Raw genomic sequence first — 16,230 nt, forward strand, 5'->3', positions numbered from 1 at the left:
TGCTCCTTCTTGTGGGCCCACTATGTGCTGGGCTCCAGACTCATCCATGGACCTACGGATATTATACTGTTTACTCCTCATAAAAGCCCTGGGAGGAGGAGCCACTGTTATCTCCATTTACAGCTGGGGATATCAAGTCACCCAGGAGGACACAAGTACTAAGTGGTGGAATCAGGATTTGAACCTGGGGCCATCAGTCTCCATAGTCTGAGCACCATGTTGGGGGCCGGATGGGTAGGGAAAGGTTATGTTGGGGATACCCTTAATTCTGGGCTGGTTTTTAAGTGTTGGAATGACTGATGTGAAGCTGGGGGATCTTCAGGGGCAGAATGGCTGGCACAGTGGGGGAGGAGAGGAGAATTTCCCCCTTCACTCCCTTGGCTCTCTCTTTACTCTCTGTCATCCTTGGGAGCAGTGTGTTGCTTCTGGCCAATATGTGTCTGTGTGTGAAGTTTTTTTCCACAGTAATACTGTACTCAGAAATTTGCGATAAAAACAAAGCATTTGCGATAAAAACAAAGGTGGGAGGGAGGAAATAAGTCTTGGGTGGAATGGATGGAAGTGGCAGAAATGGGCGTCTGGCCTCCCAGATGGGGGCAATTTTGCCTCCACGGTGTCGTTGAAATGGCTCAGGTCTAACAGTGATGGCACAAAGTATGGCAGGTGGCCAGCTGTGTTGTCCAAGGTCCCCAGCGTATATCCCATCACCTCACACAAACCCTCTTCCCCCCGTTATCCAGGGGACTCTCATCTGGAAACATTTAGCTCCTGCTTCTTTGAGCAGCCCCTTGCCCAGGACACATGTGTGTAACCGTCATGGCATCTGTGTGCTGCCTCAGGCCCCTCCCTGTCCCCCAAGCCTCCCACTGGAGACAAGGGCACTGAAAGGGCAGGTGGAGCGGGGGTGCTGCCCAGCTCTATACCCTCAGCCCAGCTGGTGGGCTCTGTCTACACTGAAATGATAGCTACCACCCTATGGCCCTGTACTAGGATGAGGAGGCGTGTAAGGAAATGTGTCTGTGCAACCAGATTTGGACATTGCAGATAATAATGGCCAACCACCTGTATCAGTCAGTCTGGCCAGAAAAAGATGGCATACTCAAATAATCTGAGGAGTGTTTAAAAAAGGGACTACTTAGGGACTTCCCCGGTGGTTCAGTGGTTAAGACTCCAAGCTTCCACTGCAGGGGATGTGGGTTCAATCCCTGGTCAGGGAACTAAGATCCCAAATGCTGCATGGTGTGGCCAAAAAATTTTAAAAAATAAAAATAAAAAGGGGACTATTTAGAAAGGGCAGGTGTAAGGAAATTACAAGTGAGAGTGAGCGCTCCAGACTGAGCATCAGTGAGGCTCCAATACCACTGCCAGGACTGAAGGGGCATGAGGAGGAGGAAGTTAATGAGACCTGGAGATAGACAGGGTTACTGAAAGGGTCCTTTAGGTCTAGAGAGAGCCCACAGTGACCTTGATACTGCAGGGAGGGACCTGGGGGAATAGATAACCCAAGCTCACCCTTCCCTTCCCCTCCTTCTCCCACTGGGGCTTCCCATTGACTGAATGTGACCAGAAGCCAGAGGGCAAGGGAGCCTATTGAAGCCATCCCAGGACAGAGGAAAGGTAGAGAGTAGGTCTGAGGGTCCAATGGAAGACACCTGGAAGATCCTTTAAGTTTACCTGGCATTTAGAATTTACAAAAAACCCATACAGCCATAGTCCTCACAAAAACTACCCTGTGAGGTAGGTAGGGCAATGATTATAATCCCATTTCATAGATGAGGACACTGAGGCTCAGAGAGGTGAAACAACTTGCCCAAGGTCATAGGATTCATCTTGAGATGTCAAACTCAGGGACCTTCTCTGAGAGGCCCTCTATGGGAGGAAATGGCTCTGCTAGGCCTCTAGCTGCTGAAGAAAGAAATCCTCCAATCCAGAGTCTTGGGGATGGCCAGGGGTTCAGGGAAGGTGACCCTGGGCCTCAGAAGATATCCGAGCGGAGCGGGAGAGGCTGTTCCATGCCACTGATGAGGAGCTCAGGCTCTTGGGACAGTGTGGAGGAAACGGGCATCACCGAGGTCCCCATGCTGCCCATGGTAACCTCCCTTTCCTCCTGCCGAAGGTGCTGGAGAATCTCCTGTGACAAGGAGAAGCTGCTTCCCTCTGCCGGTTCTGGAACGAGGGTAGGGGTGGGGAGTGGGGTGAGGGCCTCACACATTCCCACTCTAGCACACCCAGAGGACTTGCTGGGTGAATCCTCCAGCCCTCCCTCTCCCCCACCTCCCTGCACCTCCTCCCCACTCCTAGCCACTGGGGCTAGAGTTTCATGAAATCCTAGAGCTAGCAGTGGTTTTAGAGACAAGAGAATTCCACCCTCTTTCTTTTAGAGATGATACTCAGAGAGGGGCAGATACCTGCCTAAGGTCACAGAGCAAGGGAGTGGCATGGCTGAGGCTGCAGCCCTGGTCTCTTGGCTCCTGGCCTGGGGCTATCTGCTTCTTCTAGCATCCCTAGATGAAGTGAGAGGCCCCTAGAGCCCATCTCTTCACACTCCACCCGGGACCCACAGCCAAAGACCTCAGAAAGCAATCAGGTATCCCACGGTGGGGAGATGGGACCTCTCCTCTTCCTTCCAGGGGAGGAAGGGGCAGGGCTTGAATGCCCTGACCACTCGGGAAGACCCGGGCGTGGTGCTGCCATATCTCCTGCTGACCCCCTGGGAGACCCTGGGGACCCCAGCTTTTCCTGCCCTTAAGCCTATCAACCCCTCACCCTGGTAGACAATGAGGTGGCAGTTGTCCTGAGACTCAGGGACAGCTGCCAGAATGTCTTCAAGTGTCCGGCAGAAGAGTTTGGCCTGTTCAAGCCGGTCCTCCCGGCTAAAGCCAGCTCGGCCATCCTGTGACATGGCAAACAGGGTCTGCAAGGGGGTGGCATATTCCAGGATACAGATGCCTGCCTGGAGGAGGTAAAAGGAAGACCAGACTCAACCAGGGGCCAGGCAGACAGACGCTGGACCCCAGTGCCACTGCTCAATCTGTAGGGATGGAGTCAGGGGAGGTGGCCACCTGATGGGGTCTATACTGTCTGGTCGGCCTTTGCCTCTGACACCCCACTCCTAAATCAGGGCCAGGGCTGCGTTAAATTTACCCTTCCCAGATCCTCCTCCTAAGATTCTCAGGGCAAGGCCCACTGAGCTAGGCTGTCAACTGCTCCAGCTGGCAGTCAAGTCTGGGGATGGGGCTCTGGGGTTCAGCCTTGGCTGGGTTCCCCATAGCCCATGTGAAATCCTTCACACATTCTCACGGCCTTCATCTAGGGCAGATTTATGGTCAAGAGCATGGTATACTCAAGGAGAAATTGTCCACTTTCTCCCTGGTTCTCTGAGTCTCGGTTTCCTCTTCTGTAAAGTAGGGGCTATAACAGTCCCTACCCCACAGGGTGGTGGTGAGGATGCAGTGAGGTAGTCAGATGAAGCACCTGGAATAGCATCTGGCATGCAGTAAGTGCCCAATTAATGTTACTTGTCAGTTTCGTCATTCAGAGCTCAATTGGTCCCAGCCCTGGCACCAATTGGAGAAACTGAGGCTCAGAGAAGGGCAGTGAATTTTTATCAGGGCTTGGCCAGGGCCCAGAGTTCTGGGTCTCTAGGCCTGACCCCTCCCCAGCATTCCCACTTCCCTGCACACTCACCGGCTGCCCATTCTCCAGAATCTCATAGATGCTGTTGGTGTAAACCCGGCCCTTGATGCCAGCACGGTCAGCACTTTGCTGGGGCAGCTTGTGTAGGAATCGAATGTTAGGGTCAGCCATGCTCAGGTCGTCAGGCACCCCACAGTCCAACGGGAAGAGGATGTGCAGCCGTTGGCTTCCTGCGCCCCGTAGCACATTGTTGTGGAACTGATTGTAAATTTGGATCCGGGCCTGGAGCCCTGGGGTGGAGAGGCCCAAGAAGTCATTTCCACCAACTGTGTCTCCCACCCAACTCAGGACAGAGACCCACATCATTGTTCCCCTCAATGTGTGGGTGCAAGAGAACCGAGGGGCCAGTCCACTCACATTGCCTGGGAGGCCAGGACGGGAAGAGCATGTGAGCATCCTCCCCGCCCCTCCACCTACTCCCACCACCCCTTTCTCTCCCTCACTTGACCTTTGTCCAGATTTCTGTCAGCCCCACTCCTTCCCACCACAGCTTTCAGGGCTCTGAGAGGCAGGAAGAGTCCTGGGAGGTGACATGCCAGCAGGCCCACGTGCACTGAGCCAGGCCTCTAGAGGAAGCCCTGGTGTCAAGGGAAGGCAGCCATGAGACAGGGAAGAACCATGGCCTTGACCAGCAAGTCAGAGGAATGAGACACGACCCGTGGGCTCCCAGTGGGGTAGTCAAGGGTCCAGGCTCTGGACAGGCCTGGGTTCAAATCCTGTCTCCTCCTCTAACTAAGCTGTGTCACTTTGGACAGGTCACTGTATCTCTCAGAATAGCTGTGAAAACAGGGGTGATGATTATCCCTTCCTCACAGGGTGTGAATTAAAAGAGAAAGTGCGCGTGAAGGGCATACAACATGCAGCAAATATTTATTGAAAGAATTCATGGGTGACTTGGGACAAGTCACTTAATGGACCTAAGCTCCAAATTTCTTCCTGTCAACCAGGCATAATAATAACAGCTTCACGCTTACAAGATTGTTTTGGGAATCAAATGGTTTGTTAGATATGAAAATGCTTTGAAAATATAGTGAGTTCTGGAAACACAAGGTTGTGTGTCTTACTGTCTGTCCTGTAGATCTGGAAATGGGGGCAGAGAGGATGGCTCACCTGGCAGGATCAGCCGCAGGTACCCAATATAATATGACCAGGCCAGCCCATGAGCCACATTGAAGTTCCTTTTTTCACAGATTGCAGAGATCTCTGCTTGGGCCAGGCCCTGTGGACAGCAGGGTGGGGCTGGGGGGCCTCCATGAAGAACAACATGAACCCTCCTCCTCCTCCCCCCAAGATTACCCAACCTGCTGTCATTTGGCTCTATTCTCTGCCACTGCTGAACCCAGACCATTACAGGCTCCATCCAAGGACCAGCCTCTAAACTAGTCCCACTCCCAGTACTAAGCTCAGAGCAGGTCACATGTGCCACGCCTCCTCTTGAACAGACCCTTCACCTCTCTTTGTATCGTACCTGGAGGCCCAGGAGGATGTTAAGTGCCTGTGAGAGGCCCAGGAGAGCAAGCATCCAAGTGAAGGGCAGGCCAGCCACGTTTGGGAGGGAGAAGTAGAAATAGCAGGACAGCAGCAGCAGGGCCCCACGGCGCATGGGGCAGCCCAGGCAGGCCCGCACAGCCTTCCAGTAGCTGCCTTGGTACCTGCAAGTGACAGCCAAGCTCCAGACCCCAGCCCAGCTCAGCCAGAGAGATTCAAGGAGGGGCAGGGCTGGGGGTCAAGGGACTGAGACATGTTGGGTGCCTAATCGCCATGGGTACTGCAGGGAGTCACCTGGAATGGACGTGGCTCAGCTCCTCGACCAGATTGCAGACCCCCTTGATCAGCAGCCCCATCTGCTGGGAGGCCAGGTGGAGCACCAGCCACTGGAGAGTATAGTCTGGCAGCTCCCCCAGCCCCCAGAGGGCCACCAGGCAGGCACCTAGCAGGACCAAGGCTGCTTTCTGGGCCCTGTGACCCCTGGGCCGTGGGATGGATGGATGCAGACTGGAGTGGGGCATCTGTGGATATCAAGAAATCCATGGTTGTGTTCCCCTCACTCTCCTATTGTTCTGGGACTGAGGCTCTGGCTGGGCACTTGCCCCAGCTCTATGTTTCCCTGGTGCCCAGCCATACCCAGAGATTGCTCTTGGAGGCGCCTCGAGGGGACAGACTGGGCATACAGCATCCCAGAGCTCCGATCCAAGAGAGATTTGTTGAAAACAGAGCAGGTGGAGAAAGAAATGCATGCGCTCCACATACATACCCCACCCAAGCCCAGTGAGACCACAGGTGTAGCAAAGAAAGAAGACAGCAACTACCCCAGACCTAGACCTGAAAGTGTCCCGTGAGGTACCACCCACCTGGGGACCCTTGGGGACCGGGGCTTCCCTCTCCCCACAATCCACCCCAAGAAGGACCTTAGTCAGCAAAGCTGAAAACTACAGTTCAGAGGGTAGGGGCAGGGCAGCCAGAAGGTTGCCACCCACCTGTGCAGCTTCTGCAGGGGCCTCAGCCTTGGAACTCAGGCCGGTCTTCTCCTGATCTTACCTTCTGCCTCCCAGACGGCAGCTTGTTTCTGGAAGGCAACAAGGAGAGAAGGCCCGGCACAAGGGCTCCCAGCAACTGAGGACGGCCTCTCAGGGTGCAGCCTGAAAATGAAGGTTAAAAACAATGGAAACTTCCTCCACAGCACTCCAGCCCTGGCATCTCACCAAACCACAGCTGCACTGGGCTGCGCTGGGGAGGTTATTTCCTGCCACCCAAGGAGGGAGGAAGAGCCTTCCCACCAAGACCCTGGTGAGCCACGTCCCCGTATTGGGGTGAGGGAGAAAGCTTGAGAAATCCCGCATTCCACTGCCCATCCCCCAGACCAAGGGTGTTCAGAAACTCCCTCAAACTCCCTGCAGTCACAGCCCTGAACGGGCTGCCCCTCAAGCACCCACAATCAAGCCCACTCTACCAACACCCACAGGGCACTTCACACACCCAGCCAAGCACACACACTACACCATGCTGCCCTACCTGCTTGTTTTATTCTGATTTCCAGAGCAGATCCTCTTTTTCTGAAGACTGTGATATCAGGCCAGAGGCGGGGAAAATGAAGAGTTATTTCCTGTAACGACAGCCTTCTAGTAAAAAGCTTAGTGGGAGCAGAAGCCCTGCAGAAGAGTGGGGTTTTGGCTCTCCACAGGAAGTGGCAACGCCTGTGACTTCTCAGAGAGAAACTGGTGCTTCCAGCCAAAAAGGCAGTCGCGTGAATGATAATAATAGTAATAATAATAAAGTGCTCACCGTGCTCCAGACATTATGCCAAGCGTTACATAAATTGTTTCACCTAATCCCCTCAGCCACCCTGTCAGGAAGGTATAATACTAACCTCATGGACAATCTGAGGCTCAATGAGGTGAATTAACTTGCCCCAGTCCCCTGGCTAGTAAAGGAGGGAGTGGGGACGTGAACCAGGTAGGTGGCTCCAAAACCCAGCTGGCTCTGTGCCTTGATTTCCCAGAAAGGGGTGGAAGGTGCCAGGACCAAGTTTCATGATGTGTTTCCCCTTGGGGTGGGGAGTGTCTCTGGCTGCTTCCTGGTAAACTGGTGAGCTGATTGGATTCGAGGAGGGGGCGCCCGGGAGTGGGATTGGGGTGGAAGCCACAGAGCGACAGCAGTCCATACGTCCCCAGGCCAGAGGGTCCTTGCCTAGACCCTTCCCCACACCCCAAACAGACACAAGAAGACACACCACGTTCATAAGTGCCATTGGCCTCTCAGGAGCAAGGAGGCTTCCAGAAAACTCTCTCATTTTTTAGAATAATTTTCTAAGAATGGAGAGAATTAGAATTCACTGTACTTTCTCTCCCCTACAAGAGCTCACAAGGGAGCCCCCTGCAGTGGGCAAGGGCTCCAGTGCTTCAGAACCAAAGAAAGTCAAGGTTGCCAAACAAAAGGCCTGAGCAGAGTCCTCCCAGAGTGAGCAGTCCACAGGTGCCCCAAAGTCTCCCTGTGCCAAGCAACCTTGGGCCTCCAGTATCCTGCCCAGCGGCCAGCACCACCTCCCCTGGGTGATGCCACTGCTGTCAGCTCCACTGTTCCACCCCTGAACCTGTGCTTCATCTCTGCCCGCTTCTCCTGGAGGTTGGTTCTCTATTTTATAGGCCAGATTTGCACTATGCATTAGAAGCCTTAAAATGCACATAGAATCGTAGACCTTGCAATTCACTTCTGGGAATCATTCATCAAAAAATAATGAGACAAGGGCACAAAGATACCAGTTTTTCAGATGTTTGTGCCAGTGTTGTTTATACCAGAGAAAAACTAAAAACTATCTAAATGTCCAACAATAGGGGACTGAATAACAAAACCGTGGTTCATCTTATAATAGAATGTTAGGTAGCCACTAAAATGATGATGTAATTTTGTATGTTGACTCTTAAATACCTTTAGTATATTGTTTCTTATTGGAAAAAAGCAGAGTACAAAACAGTATAATTGCATTTTAAGAAATACACATTGCACGAGAAAAGGTCTGGAAGGCTACATGATACACGAAAAGTGCTAACAATGATTACTCTGTGTGGCGGGAATGTGAGTGATTTTTAGTATAATTTTCCCTTTTTGCTCATTATGTTTTTTAAGGTTTCTTTTCCTGACATTGAACATGTATTAGTTGTTTGATGCTTGGAGTATGCTGTAAAGAGAAAAAATCCCAACATTGTCTTGGGGCCTCCTTCCACCCCACTCTGTCCTCACTGCCCTTTGCTGCCTGCTGCTGCTCTGGGCTCTTTTTCCTGAGTTTGAACCTGCTCTGAGGAAAGCCTTGCAGGAGACATGAGGGCCAGGTCATTCAGGAAGAGTAAGATGTGGCCTGGCTGAGGGGAATGAGGAATGATGGGGACCAGGGAGGCAGGGAGGCAGGGAGACCATCTGGAGTGTGGAGTTGGGGGCCAAGTCTGACTGGAGAGAAGGCTGCTGAGGCAGCCAAGGCCCCAATGTCTGGGCCCTCAAATACCAGCCCAGGAGTTTCCACGTACCATGCAGCCCACACAGTTGTGTCCTGACTTCCTGCTGTATGTGTCAGGGAATGTGCTAGGCATGGGACATGCCTGTGAACGTGTCAGGCCAGAACCCTGTTGTCACAACACCTATAGCTGGGCAGGTGCAATGGGCCTTGCATAACTGCAAGTCAGTATGAGTCACTGCAGATATGGTGAGGGCTTTGAAGAATGCATTCCTTTTGCTGCTCTGAGCGGAACTTGGAAAACCCCAAGTCCAGATTTCCCTGAAGGAGTGCCATTTATGCTGGGTTTGGAGGACCAAGAGAGAGATGTGGGGGAGGAGTGAGAGTCTAGAACATTCATAAAAAACAGCACGGCCTTCCCCTGGGGTGGGAAGGAGTTTGGCCTGAGGAGAAACAGAAATGGCTGGTGTGGCGGGAGCATGTAAGCATGTTGGGGGTCTGTGTTATTTTTTTAGGGCTGTTATAACAAAGTACCACAAGCTTGGTGGTGTAATACAACAGAAATTTATTCTCACAGAGTTCTGGAGGCCAGAAGTCTGAAATCATGGTGTTAGTAGGGCCATGCTTCCTCTGATGCCTCTAGAGGAGGACCTCTCCTTGCCTCTTTCACTTTCTGGCAGCCCGAGGTGTTCCTTGGTTTGCAGCTGTAGCGCTTCAGCCTCTGACTCCATCATCACGGGGTGACCTTCTCCCTGTGCATCTCTGTCTTCACATGGCATTTCCTCTTCTTATAAGGATACCAGCCATTGTCCCATTGGATTAGGGCCCACCCTAATGACCTCATCTTAATTCAATTGTACCTGCAAAAACACTGTCTCCAAATAAGGTCACATTCTCAGGTACTAGGGAGTTAGGACTTCAGCATATCTTTTTGGGGGGACACAGTTCAACCCATAACAAGGTCAGTGATGTAAGAAAGGGTACTGGAGAGTTGGTTGGAGCCTTGTGGGCTGTGGCCAGGGTCTCAGGGCATGGGGAGTGTCACAACGACTGCACGGATGAGATTGTCCTCATCAGCTGTGCTGATGGCCAGGGACCTTGAAGCCCTTCCAGACTGGCCATCTGGCACACAAGGAGGAAACCGAGGACCACAGAGGGAAGTTAGGTCTAAGTTCCAGACTGCCCAGCTCACAGGCTGCTGCCCTCGGGTCAGTGTTGCTGAGTGCCAACACTCTGCTCCACAGCCTGCTCACTCCTGGGGCCTCCTCCCCTCACGTCCTGGTAGTTGCGTGTTCCCTCCAGGCACCCCAGAAGTGCTGGTCTGGGATGGCTTTCATTTCCATTGCCAGCCTAGTTACAGTTCCCACGTGTCTTCCCTGAAACTTGTCATCAGTGTTCCTGGGAGAGAAGAAAACACTAAGCATTCATTCAGTGGACGCTGGTTCTGGGACAGACCACGAGTGGGATAAGGAGGCCTCTGGCTTCTAAGGAGCCACTCTTTTGCCCATGCAATGCCTTTCATGGTTAAAAGTCCCTGATATTTGTGTGTAAATGTTCCTGAATCCTGCTAGCGCAGGGACATTGGGAGGATTTTGATATCAGCTGACCATGGTACACCTGGGATCTTGCCTCTGCCTCTCCTTGCTGTGTGACCTTGGCCCAGTTATACAACTTCTTTGAGAGTTAGTTTCCTCATACCTAAAGTGAGGGTGGTAATACCTTTTTTCTCATAAAATTGTCATGAGAATGAAAAGAAATAATGTGTTTGTAGGCCTGACTTGTAAGTGCTCAGTAATTGTCAACTCTAATCACCACCACCACCATCATCATCATCACCATTGACAATCACATTCTTGGAGTTGCCAGTCCCTGTCATCTTGGCCTCTACCCTGGGCTCAAGTCACCTCTCCGGCGGACACAGAGACTTGATGTCTCATCCATTGGTGGCTCTGAGTCTGACCTCAGCCACCTCCTTGTTGTAATTTTATTGCCCCATCATGGAGCTGCCTAGTGTGTCATGGGCTTTCCAGGACAAGACAATATCCTGGTAGATGTGATAGAGAAAGAGGGACTGGATGATGCATGATTGGGGTTGGGGAAGCACAGCTGGTTGAGCTTCTGTATCTTCAGGGAGTAAATAATGGACCTACATCCTCCTGGAAGAGGGTATTCCTCAGGGTGGAGAGATCTACTGCTGTTTTTTGTTAGTTTTTGGTAACAGCCTAATTGAGATATAATTCACATACCATACAACTCACTTATTTAATGTACAATTCAGTGATTTTTAGTGGGCTTCCCTGGTGGCGCAGTGGTTAAGAATCCACCTGCCAATGCAGGGGACACAGTTTCGAGCCCTGGTCCAGGAAGATCCCACATGACGCAGAGCAACTAAGCCCCTGCGCCACAACTACAGATCCTGCACTCTAGAGCCCATGAGCCACAACTACTGGAACCCGCGAGCCACAACTATTGAAGCCCGCGTGCCTAGAGCCCGTGCTCCGCAACAAGAGAAGCCACAGCAATGAGAAGCCCTCGCACTGCAATGAAAAGCAGCCCCCATTCACCACAACTAGAGAAAGCCCGTGCACAGCAACGAAGACCCAACACAGCCAAAAATAAATTTAAAAAAAAAAGTCCTAAAGAATAAAAGACTTCCATTTCAAAGGCAAATACAAATGGGAAGATATGTTCATTTTAAAAAAATTAGTTTTTAGTATATTCACATCCCCACAATCAAACTTAGAACATTTTCATCACCTCAAAAGAACTCCTGTAGCCAACACCCCCACCTCACCCTCAGGCAACCACAAATCTACCTTCCTTCTTTATAGATTTTCCTGTTCTGGACATGTCATATAAATGGAATCATGCAATATGTGATTGTGTCTGTCTTCTTATGTTTTAGAGATTCATCCATGTTGCAGCATATATCAACATTTCATTCCTTTTTATTGCTGAATAATATTCCATTGTATAGATATACTGCATTTATTTACCTATTCATTTACTAAAGACACTTAAGTTGTTTCCACTTTTTGGCTATTATGAAGAATGCTGCTGTGAACATTCATGTACAAGTGTTTGTATGGACATATATTCTCATTTCTCTTGGGTAAATACCTCAGGGTGGGGTTGCTGGGTCATTTGGTAACGCTCTGTTTAACCTTTTGAAGAATGACTGGACTGTTTTCCAAAGTGGCTCCATGATTTTACATTTCCACCAGCAATGTATGAGGGTTCTAATTTCTCTAGATCCTAGCCAGCGTTTACATATGTCTTTTTGAGTATAGCTATCCTCACCTAACTGGTATGAAGTGGTGTCTTATAGTGGTTTTGATTTGCATTTTCCTGATGGTAAATGATGTTGAGCATCTTTTATGTGCCTATTGCTATTGTATATCTTTTTTGAGAAAAGTCTATTCATATCCTTTGCTCATTTTTAATTGGGTATTTGCCTTTTTATTATTATAATAATTTATTATTGTAATTATTATAGGAGTTTTTTGTATATTCTAGATACAATTCCCTTACCAGATAAATGCTTTGGAAAATTTTTCTCCTATCCTTTGGGTTGTTTTCTCACTTTCCTCATGGTGTCCTTTGAAACACAAACGTTACTAATTTTGATAAAATCTAATTTATCTTTTACTTTGTTGCTTGTCCTTTTGGTGCTATATCTAAGAAGTTATTGCCTAATCAAGGTCATAATGATTTGTGTGTGTATTTTCTTCTAAGAGTTTAATGATTTTGGCTCTTACATTTAGGTCTTTGTTCCATTTTGAGGTTTTTTTTTAATGTGGTGTGAGTTAGGGGTTCACATTCATTCTTCTGCATATAGAGATCAAGTTTTCCCAGCACCATTTGTCAGAAAGACTATCCTTTCTCCATTGAATTGTTTTGGCACCCTTGTCAAAAATTAACTGACTTTAAATATGAGAGTTTATTTATGAATTCTCAATTATTTTCCATTGATCTATATATCTATCCTTATGCCAGGCCACACCATCTTGGTTACTGTAGCTTGTAGTAAGTTTCAAAATCAGGAAATGTGATTCCTCCAACTTTGCTCATCCTTTTCAAGATTGTTTTGGCTATTCTGGGTCCCTTAAATTCCCACATAAATTTTAGGATCAGCTTGTCAATTTCTGCAAGGAAGTCATCTGGGATTTTGACAGGGATTACGTTGAATCCATAGGTCAATTTGGGGAGTATCATCATCTTAACAATATCAGGTCCATGAACATGAGTTGTCTTTCCATTTATTCAGATCTTCTTTAATTCCTTTTAGCAATGTTTTATGTTGTATAGAGTATAAGTTTTGCCCTTCTTTTGTTAAGTTTATTTGCAAGTATTTTACTCTTTTTTTGGAATTTTTAAATTGTGGTAAATGTGTATAACACAAAATTTACCACTTTAGCCATTTTATGTGTATGATTCAAGGGCATTAATTACATTGGCAATATTGTACAATCATCACCACTATCCGTTTCCAAAATTTTTCACCATCCCAGACAGAAGCTCTGTACTCATTAAGCAGTAACTCCCTATTTTTCCCTCCCCTCAGTCCCTGGTAGCCTCTAATCTACTTTTTCATCTTTATGAATTTGCCTACTCTCTATATTTTATATAAGTTAAATCATATAATATTTGTCCTTGGTGTCTGGCTTATTCTGCTTAGCATAATGTTTGTAAGGTTTATCCACATAGTAGCATGTATCAGAACTTCATTCCTTTTCATGACCGAATAATATTCCATTGTATGTGGGTACCACATTTATTTATCCATTTACCTGTTGATGAACACGTGGGTTGTTTCCACCTTTTGACTATGGTAAATAATGCTGCTATGAACATTCACTTGAAAGCATCTGTATGAGTCCCTGTTTTCAATTCTTTTGGACATGTACCTAGAGTAGAATTGTTGGGTCATTTAGTAATCTATGTTTAACTTTTTGAGGGACCCCCAAATTGTTTTCTATTTTATTCTTTTTAATGTTATGGTAAATGGAATTGTTTTCACAATTTTATTAGATACACAGTCTTGTAACCTGTTTTGTTTTTTTTTTTTTAAGACTAGGGAACATTCCATAGACATATTTGTGGATCAGTAAAGATAAGATTACATCATAATTTTTGGTGTATACCTAGCATTCCATGGATAGAATTATGAATCATGATTTAATCAGTCACATGTTTTGGGCCATATAGGTTTTTAAAAAATTTTTCTCTGCTATAAGCAACTTTGCAACAAACATAAGAAGGTGCATCTTTGTGCACTTTTCTGATTATTAGGAGAGATTCTTAGAAGTGGGATTGCTGGATCAAAGATTATGCCTATTTTTCAGGCTTCTGATGGATAGTACCAAAAGTCTCACTAGATGTATGCTGTTTGTTTTGGAAGCCACCATGAGAAAATAGGAAACAACTCAAATTTTCAGCACCAGGGGATCAGTTAAAATAGTCACAGTACATGGTTAGCAGCCACAATACACTATAATGTAGCACTAGATTTACTGATGCTGAAAGACATTTATAGTACATTTTAAAATCACAGAACTAGTTACAAAACAGTCCATATTAAATAAACTTGGCTGCCTCCATCCAGTAAAATACTCTGCAGCTCTTTTAAAAATGAGGCAATTCTCTATGTACCGATATGGAAATATCTGAGAGCTATATAGTGAGGCCAAAGAGTAAGTTGCAGAACAGTGAGTGTGGAAACAAAAGGATAGATATGTATATGTTTGTGGTATGCTAGAAACAGGTGAAGGCATATTTCAGGGAGGGGAGCTAAGTGGCTGAAATCAAGTGAGAGAGGGAGACTCGCTTTTAACTGCATATGCTTTTGTGCTATTGTACCTTTAAATTTTTATACTGTGAGTTATCACCTGTTCAAACATTACATAAACTAGTAATTAACCACAGTAGGTACATTATGATACCATTTTTATTTTTTAAGGTTGATGTATATAGTTGAGTGAGAAAAGTTCTGGTAAAATGTTCATAGTAGTTATTTGGGAAGGGGATTTGGGGTATCTGGAGGTTGAAAAAGATATCCACAAATTCTTTCATACTCCTTCCTTCAAGAGGTAGAGCCTAATTCCCCTCCCAAGTATAGGATTAACTAGATCATAAAAGGCACTGTGGTTTCTTCCTTGTTCTCTTTCTTGGATCATTCACTCTGGGGACAGTCAGCAGCTGGGTCAAAAGATACTCAAGCAACCATGGAGAGGTCCACGTGGTGAGCTACAAGGCCTCCTACCAACAACAAGCAACATCTTGCTGGGTGTACAAATCAGCAACCTTAGAAATAAAACTCCCAACCCTGGTCAAACTTTCAGATGACTGCAGCTCTGGCTGACAATCTGATTGCAGTCTTGTGAGAAATCCTGAGCCAAATCCTTAAGCTACTCCAAAGCACCTGAATCTGAGAAACTGGGAGATAAATGTTTGTGGTCTGAAGCTACGAAATTTAGGGGTAATTTGTTACACAGAAATAAATACAATAATACAAGGTAATTTTAGATTCTTATTTTGTTTATCGTATTTGTAAATTTTATTAAAATGAATGCATGTTGTTCATGAAACTAAGAAAAAAGGAAATAAACAAGAGAACAGAGGAAATACAGTTCAGCCTGAGGTTCGTTAACTCAGCTGTGAGATCCCTAGATGGGACCTCTCTGGCCTCTTAGCAGCTTGAGTGAAGAACCCTTGAGGGCTTTAGAGGACCACAATTACACTGCAAGTCCCCATCAAAAGTCTGCTGCTTTCCTGGGCTGTGTTCATGGGAATGTAGTGTTTCTGCATCAGGGAAGGTGACCTCATGGTTTCCCCAGACCCCACATCACACCAGATCTGGGCATTGGATACTGGTATCCAGAAACCACTGAAGGGCCTAAAGGTGTCTCTCCCTTCTTTTGGGGACTCTTGCCTCACAGCTCCTTCCTCAGTTGTACTGTGTACTCCAGCAAGTCTGGGCCTTGTCAGCCCCCCAGATACTCCATCCTCTCTCTCACTGCCTGGATGGCTTTTCTGTCCCCGCCTCTGTCCCCTAAACACCCCATCAACCCCCCCACCACCATGATGCTGCATTTTCTAAGCTCAGGGTACCAGCAAAATTCTCCCAGTTTTTCTTAAAAAGTTTGATATTGAACGGCATTGAAGTTGCTCACCCTTTGTCTGACCACAGGGAGATCTCAGGAAGTCTTCCTAGGGACCAGGCTGGCTGAGGCCCTTGCCCCCTGCTCCATGTCAGACCAGATCTCTCCTATTTGGCCTTGTACAAACTTTATCATTACTGCTGGTATGGTTTTGGGTTTCTTGGACAGACTACAAGCCATGGGAGGACAGGCCTCAACTTTGCTTGTTCTCTGCTGTGGCCCCGAGGCCTATCACATAGTAAATGCTCTGTATACAGACATGAATAATGAACAAACACACTCAGGAGATCTGAACAATCTCTTCAAACGCCTGAAGTGCTGTATGGGAAAGAAGAGCCCTCCTCTTTTTACCTATAGAAGGTAAAACGAGGACAAATCAAAGTGATTGTCAAATTTTGGTTCTAAGTCAGGAAGGGTCTTCTAATAATA

At 47.5% G+C, this 16,230-nt stretch overlaps 1 protein-coding gene across 2 annotated transcripts; it reads right to left on the minus strand.

Annotated features, from left to right (window-relative positions):
• Nucleotides 1-1,656: 1,656 nt before the first annotated feature.
• Nucleotides 1,657-7,080, minus strand: STING1 (stimulator of interferon response cGAMP interactor 1). 2 transcript variants are annotated; one of them, XM_067731915.1, is made up of 9 exons: nt 7,064-7,080; nt 6,709-6,799; nt 6,235-6,335; nt 5,479-5,705; nt 5,165-5,348; nt 4,807-4,915; nt 3,688-3,926; nt 2,767-2,953; nt 1,657-2,166 (listed from the first exon to the last, which is right to left on the minus strand). In XM_067731915.1, the coding sequence occupies exons 4-9, from the start codon at nt 5,703-5,705 to the stop codon at nt 1,976-1,978; spliced, it is 1,137 nt and encodes a 378-aa protein (XP_067588016.1). In that variant the 5' UTR covers nt 6,235-6,335; nt 6,709-6,799; nt 7,064-7,080; the 3' UTR covers nt 1,657-1,975. The 2 variants fall into 2 exon arrangements, with proteins under 2 accessions (XP_067588016.1, XP_067588015.1); XM_067731914.1 differs by lacking the exon at nt 7,064-7,080 and having other exon boundaries at nt 6,174-6,335; nt 6,709-7,017.
• Between the last annotated feature and the right edge of the window lie 9,150 nt (nt 7,081-16,230).

Source organism: Pseudorca crassidens, chromosome 3 (assembly GCF_039906515.1).
Source record: "Pseudorca crassidens isolate mPseCra1 chromosome 3, mPseCra1.hap1, whole genome shotgun sequence".
NCBI classification, from domain to species: domain Eukaryota; kingdom Metazoa; phylum Chordata; class Mammalia; order Artiodactyla; family Delphinidae; genus Pseudorca; species Pseudorca crassidens.

What these genes read in the sequence shown, in the direction of transcription:
- STING1 (XM_067731915.1), bottom strand. Translation starts at nt 5,705, where the DNA reads ATGCCCCACTCCAGTCTGCATCCATCCATCCCACGGCCCAGGGGTCAC. An exon ending in CTGAGCCACGTCCATTCCAG is followed by an intron (nt 5,349 to 5,478) that starts GTGACTCCCTGC and finishes TGTCACTTGCAG; the next exon opens with GTACCAAGGCAGCTACTGGA. An exon ending in TTCTGGAGAATGGGCAGCCG is followed by an intron (nt 2,954 to 3,687) that starts GTGAGTGTGCAG and finishes TACCTCCTCCAG; the next exon opens with GCAGGCATCTGTATCCTGGA.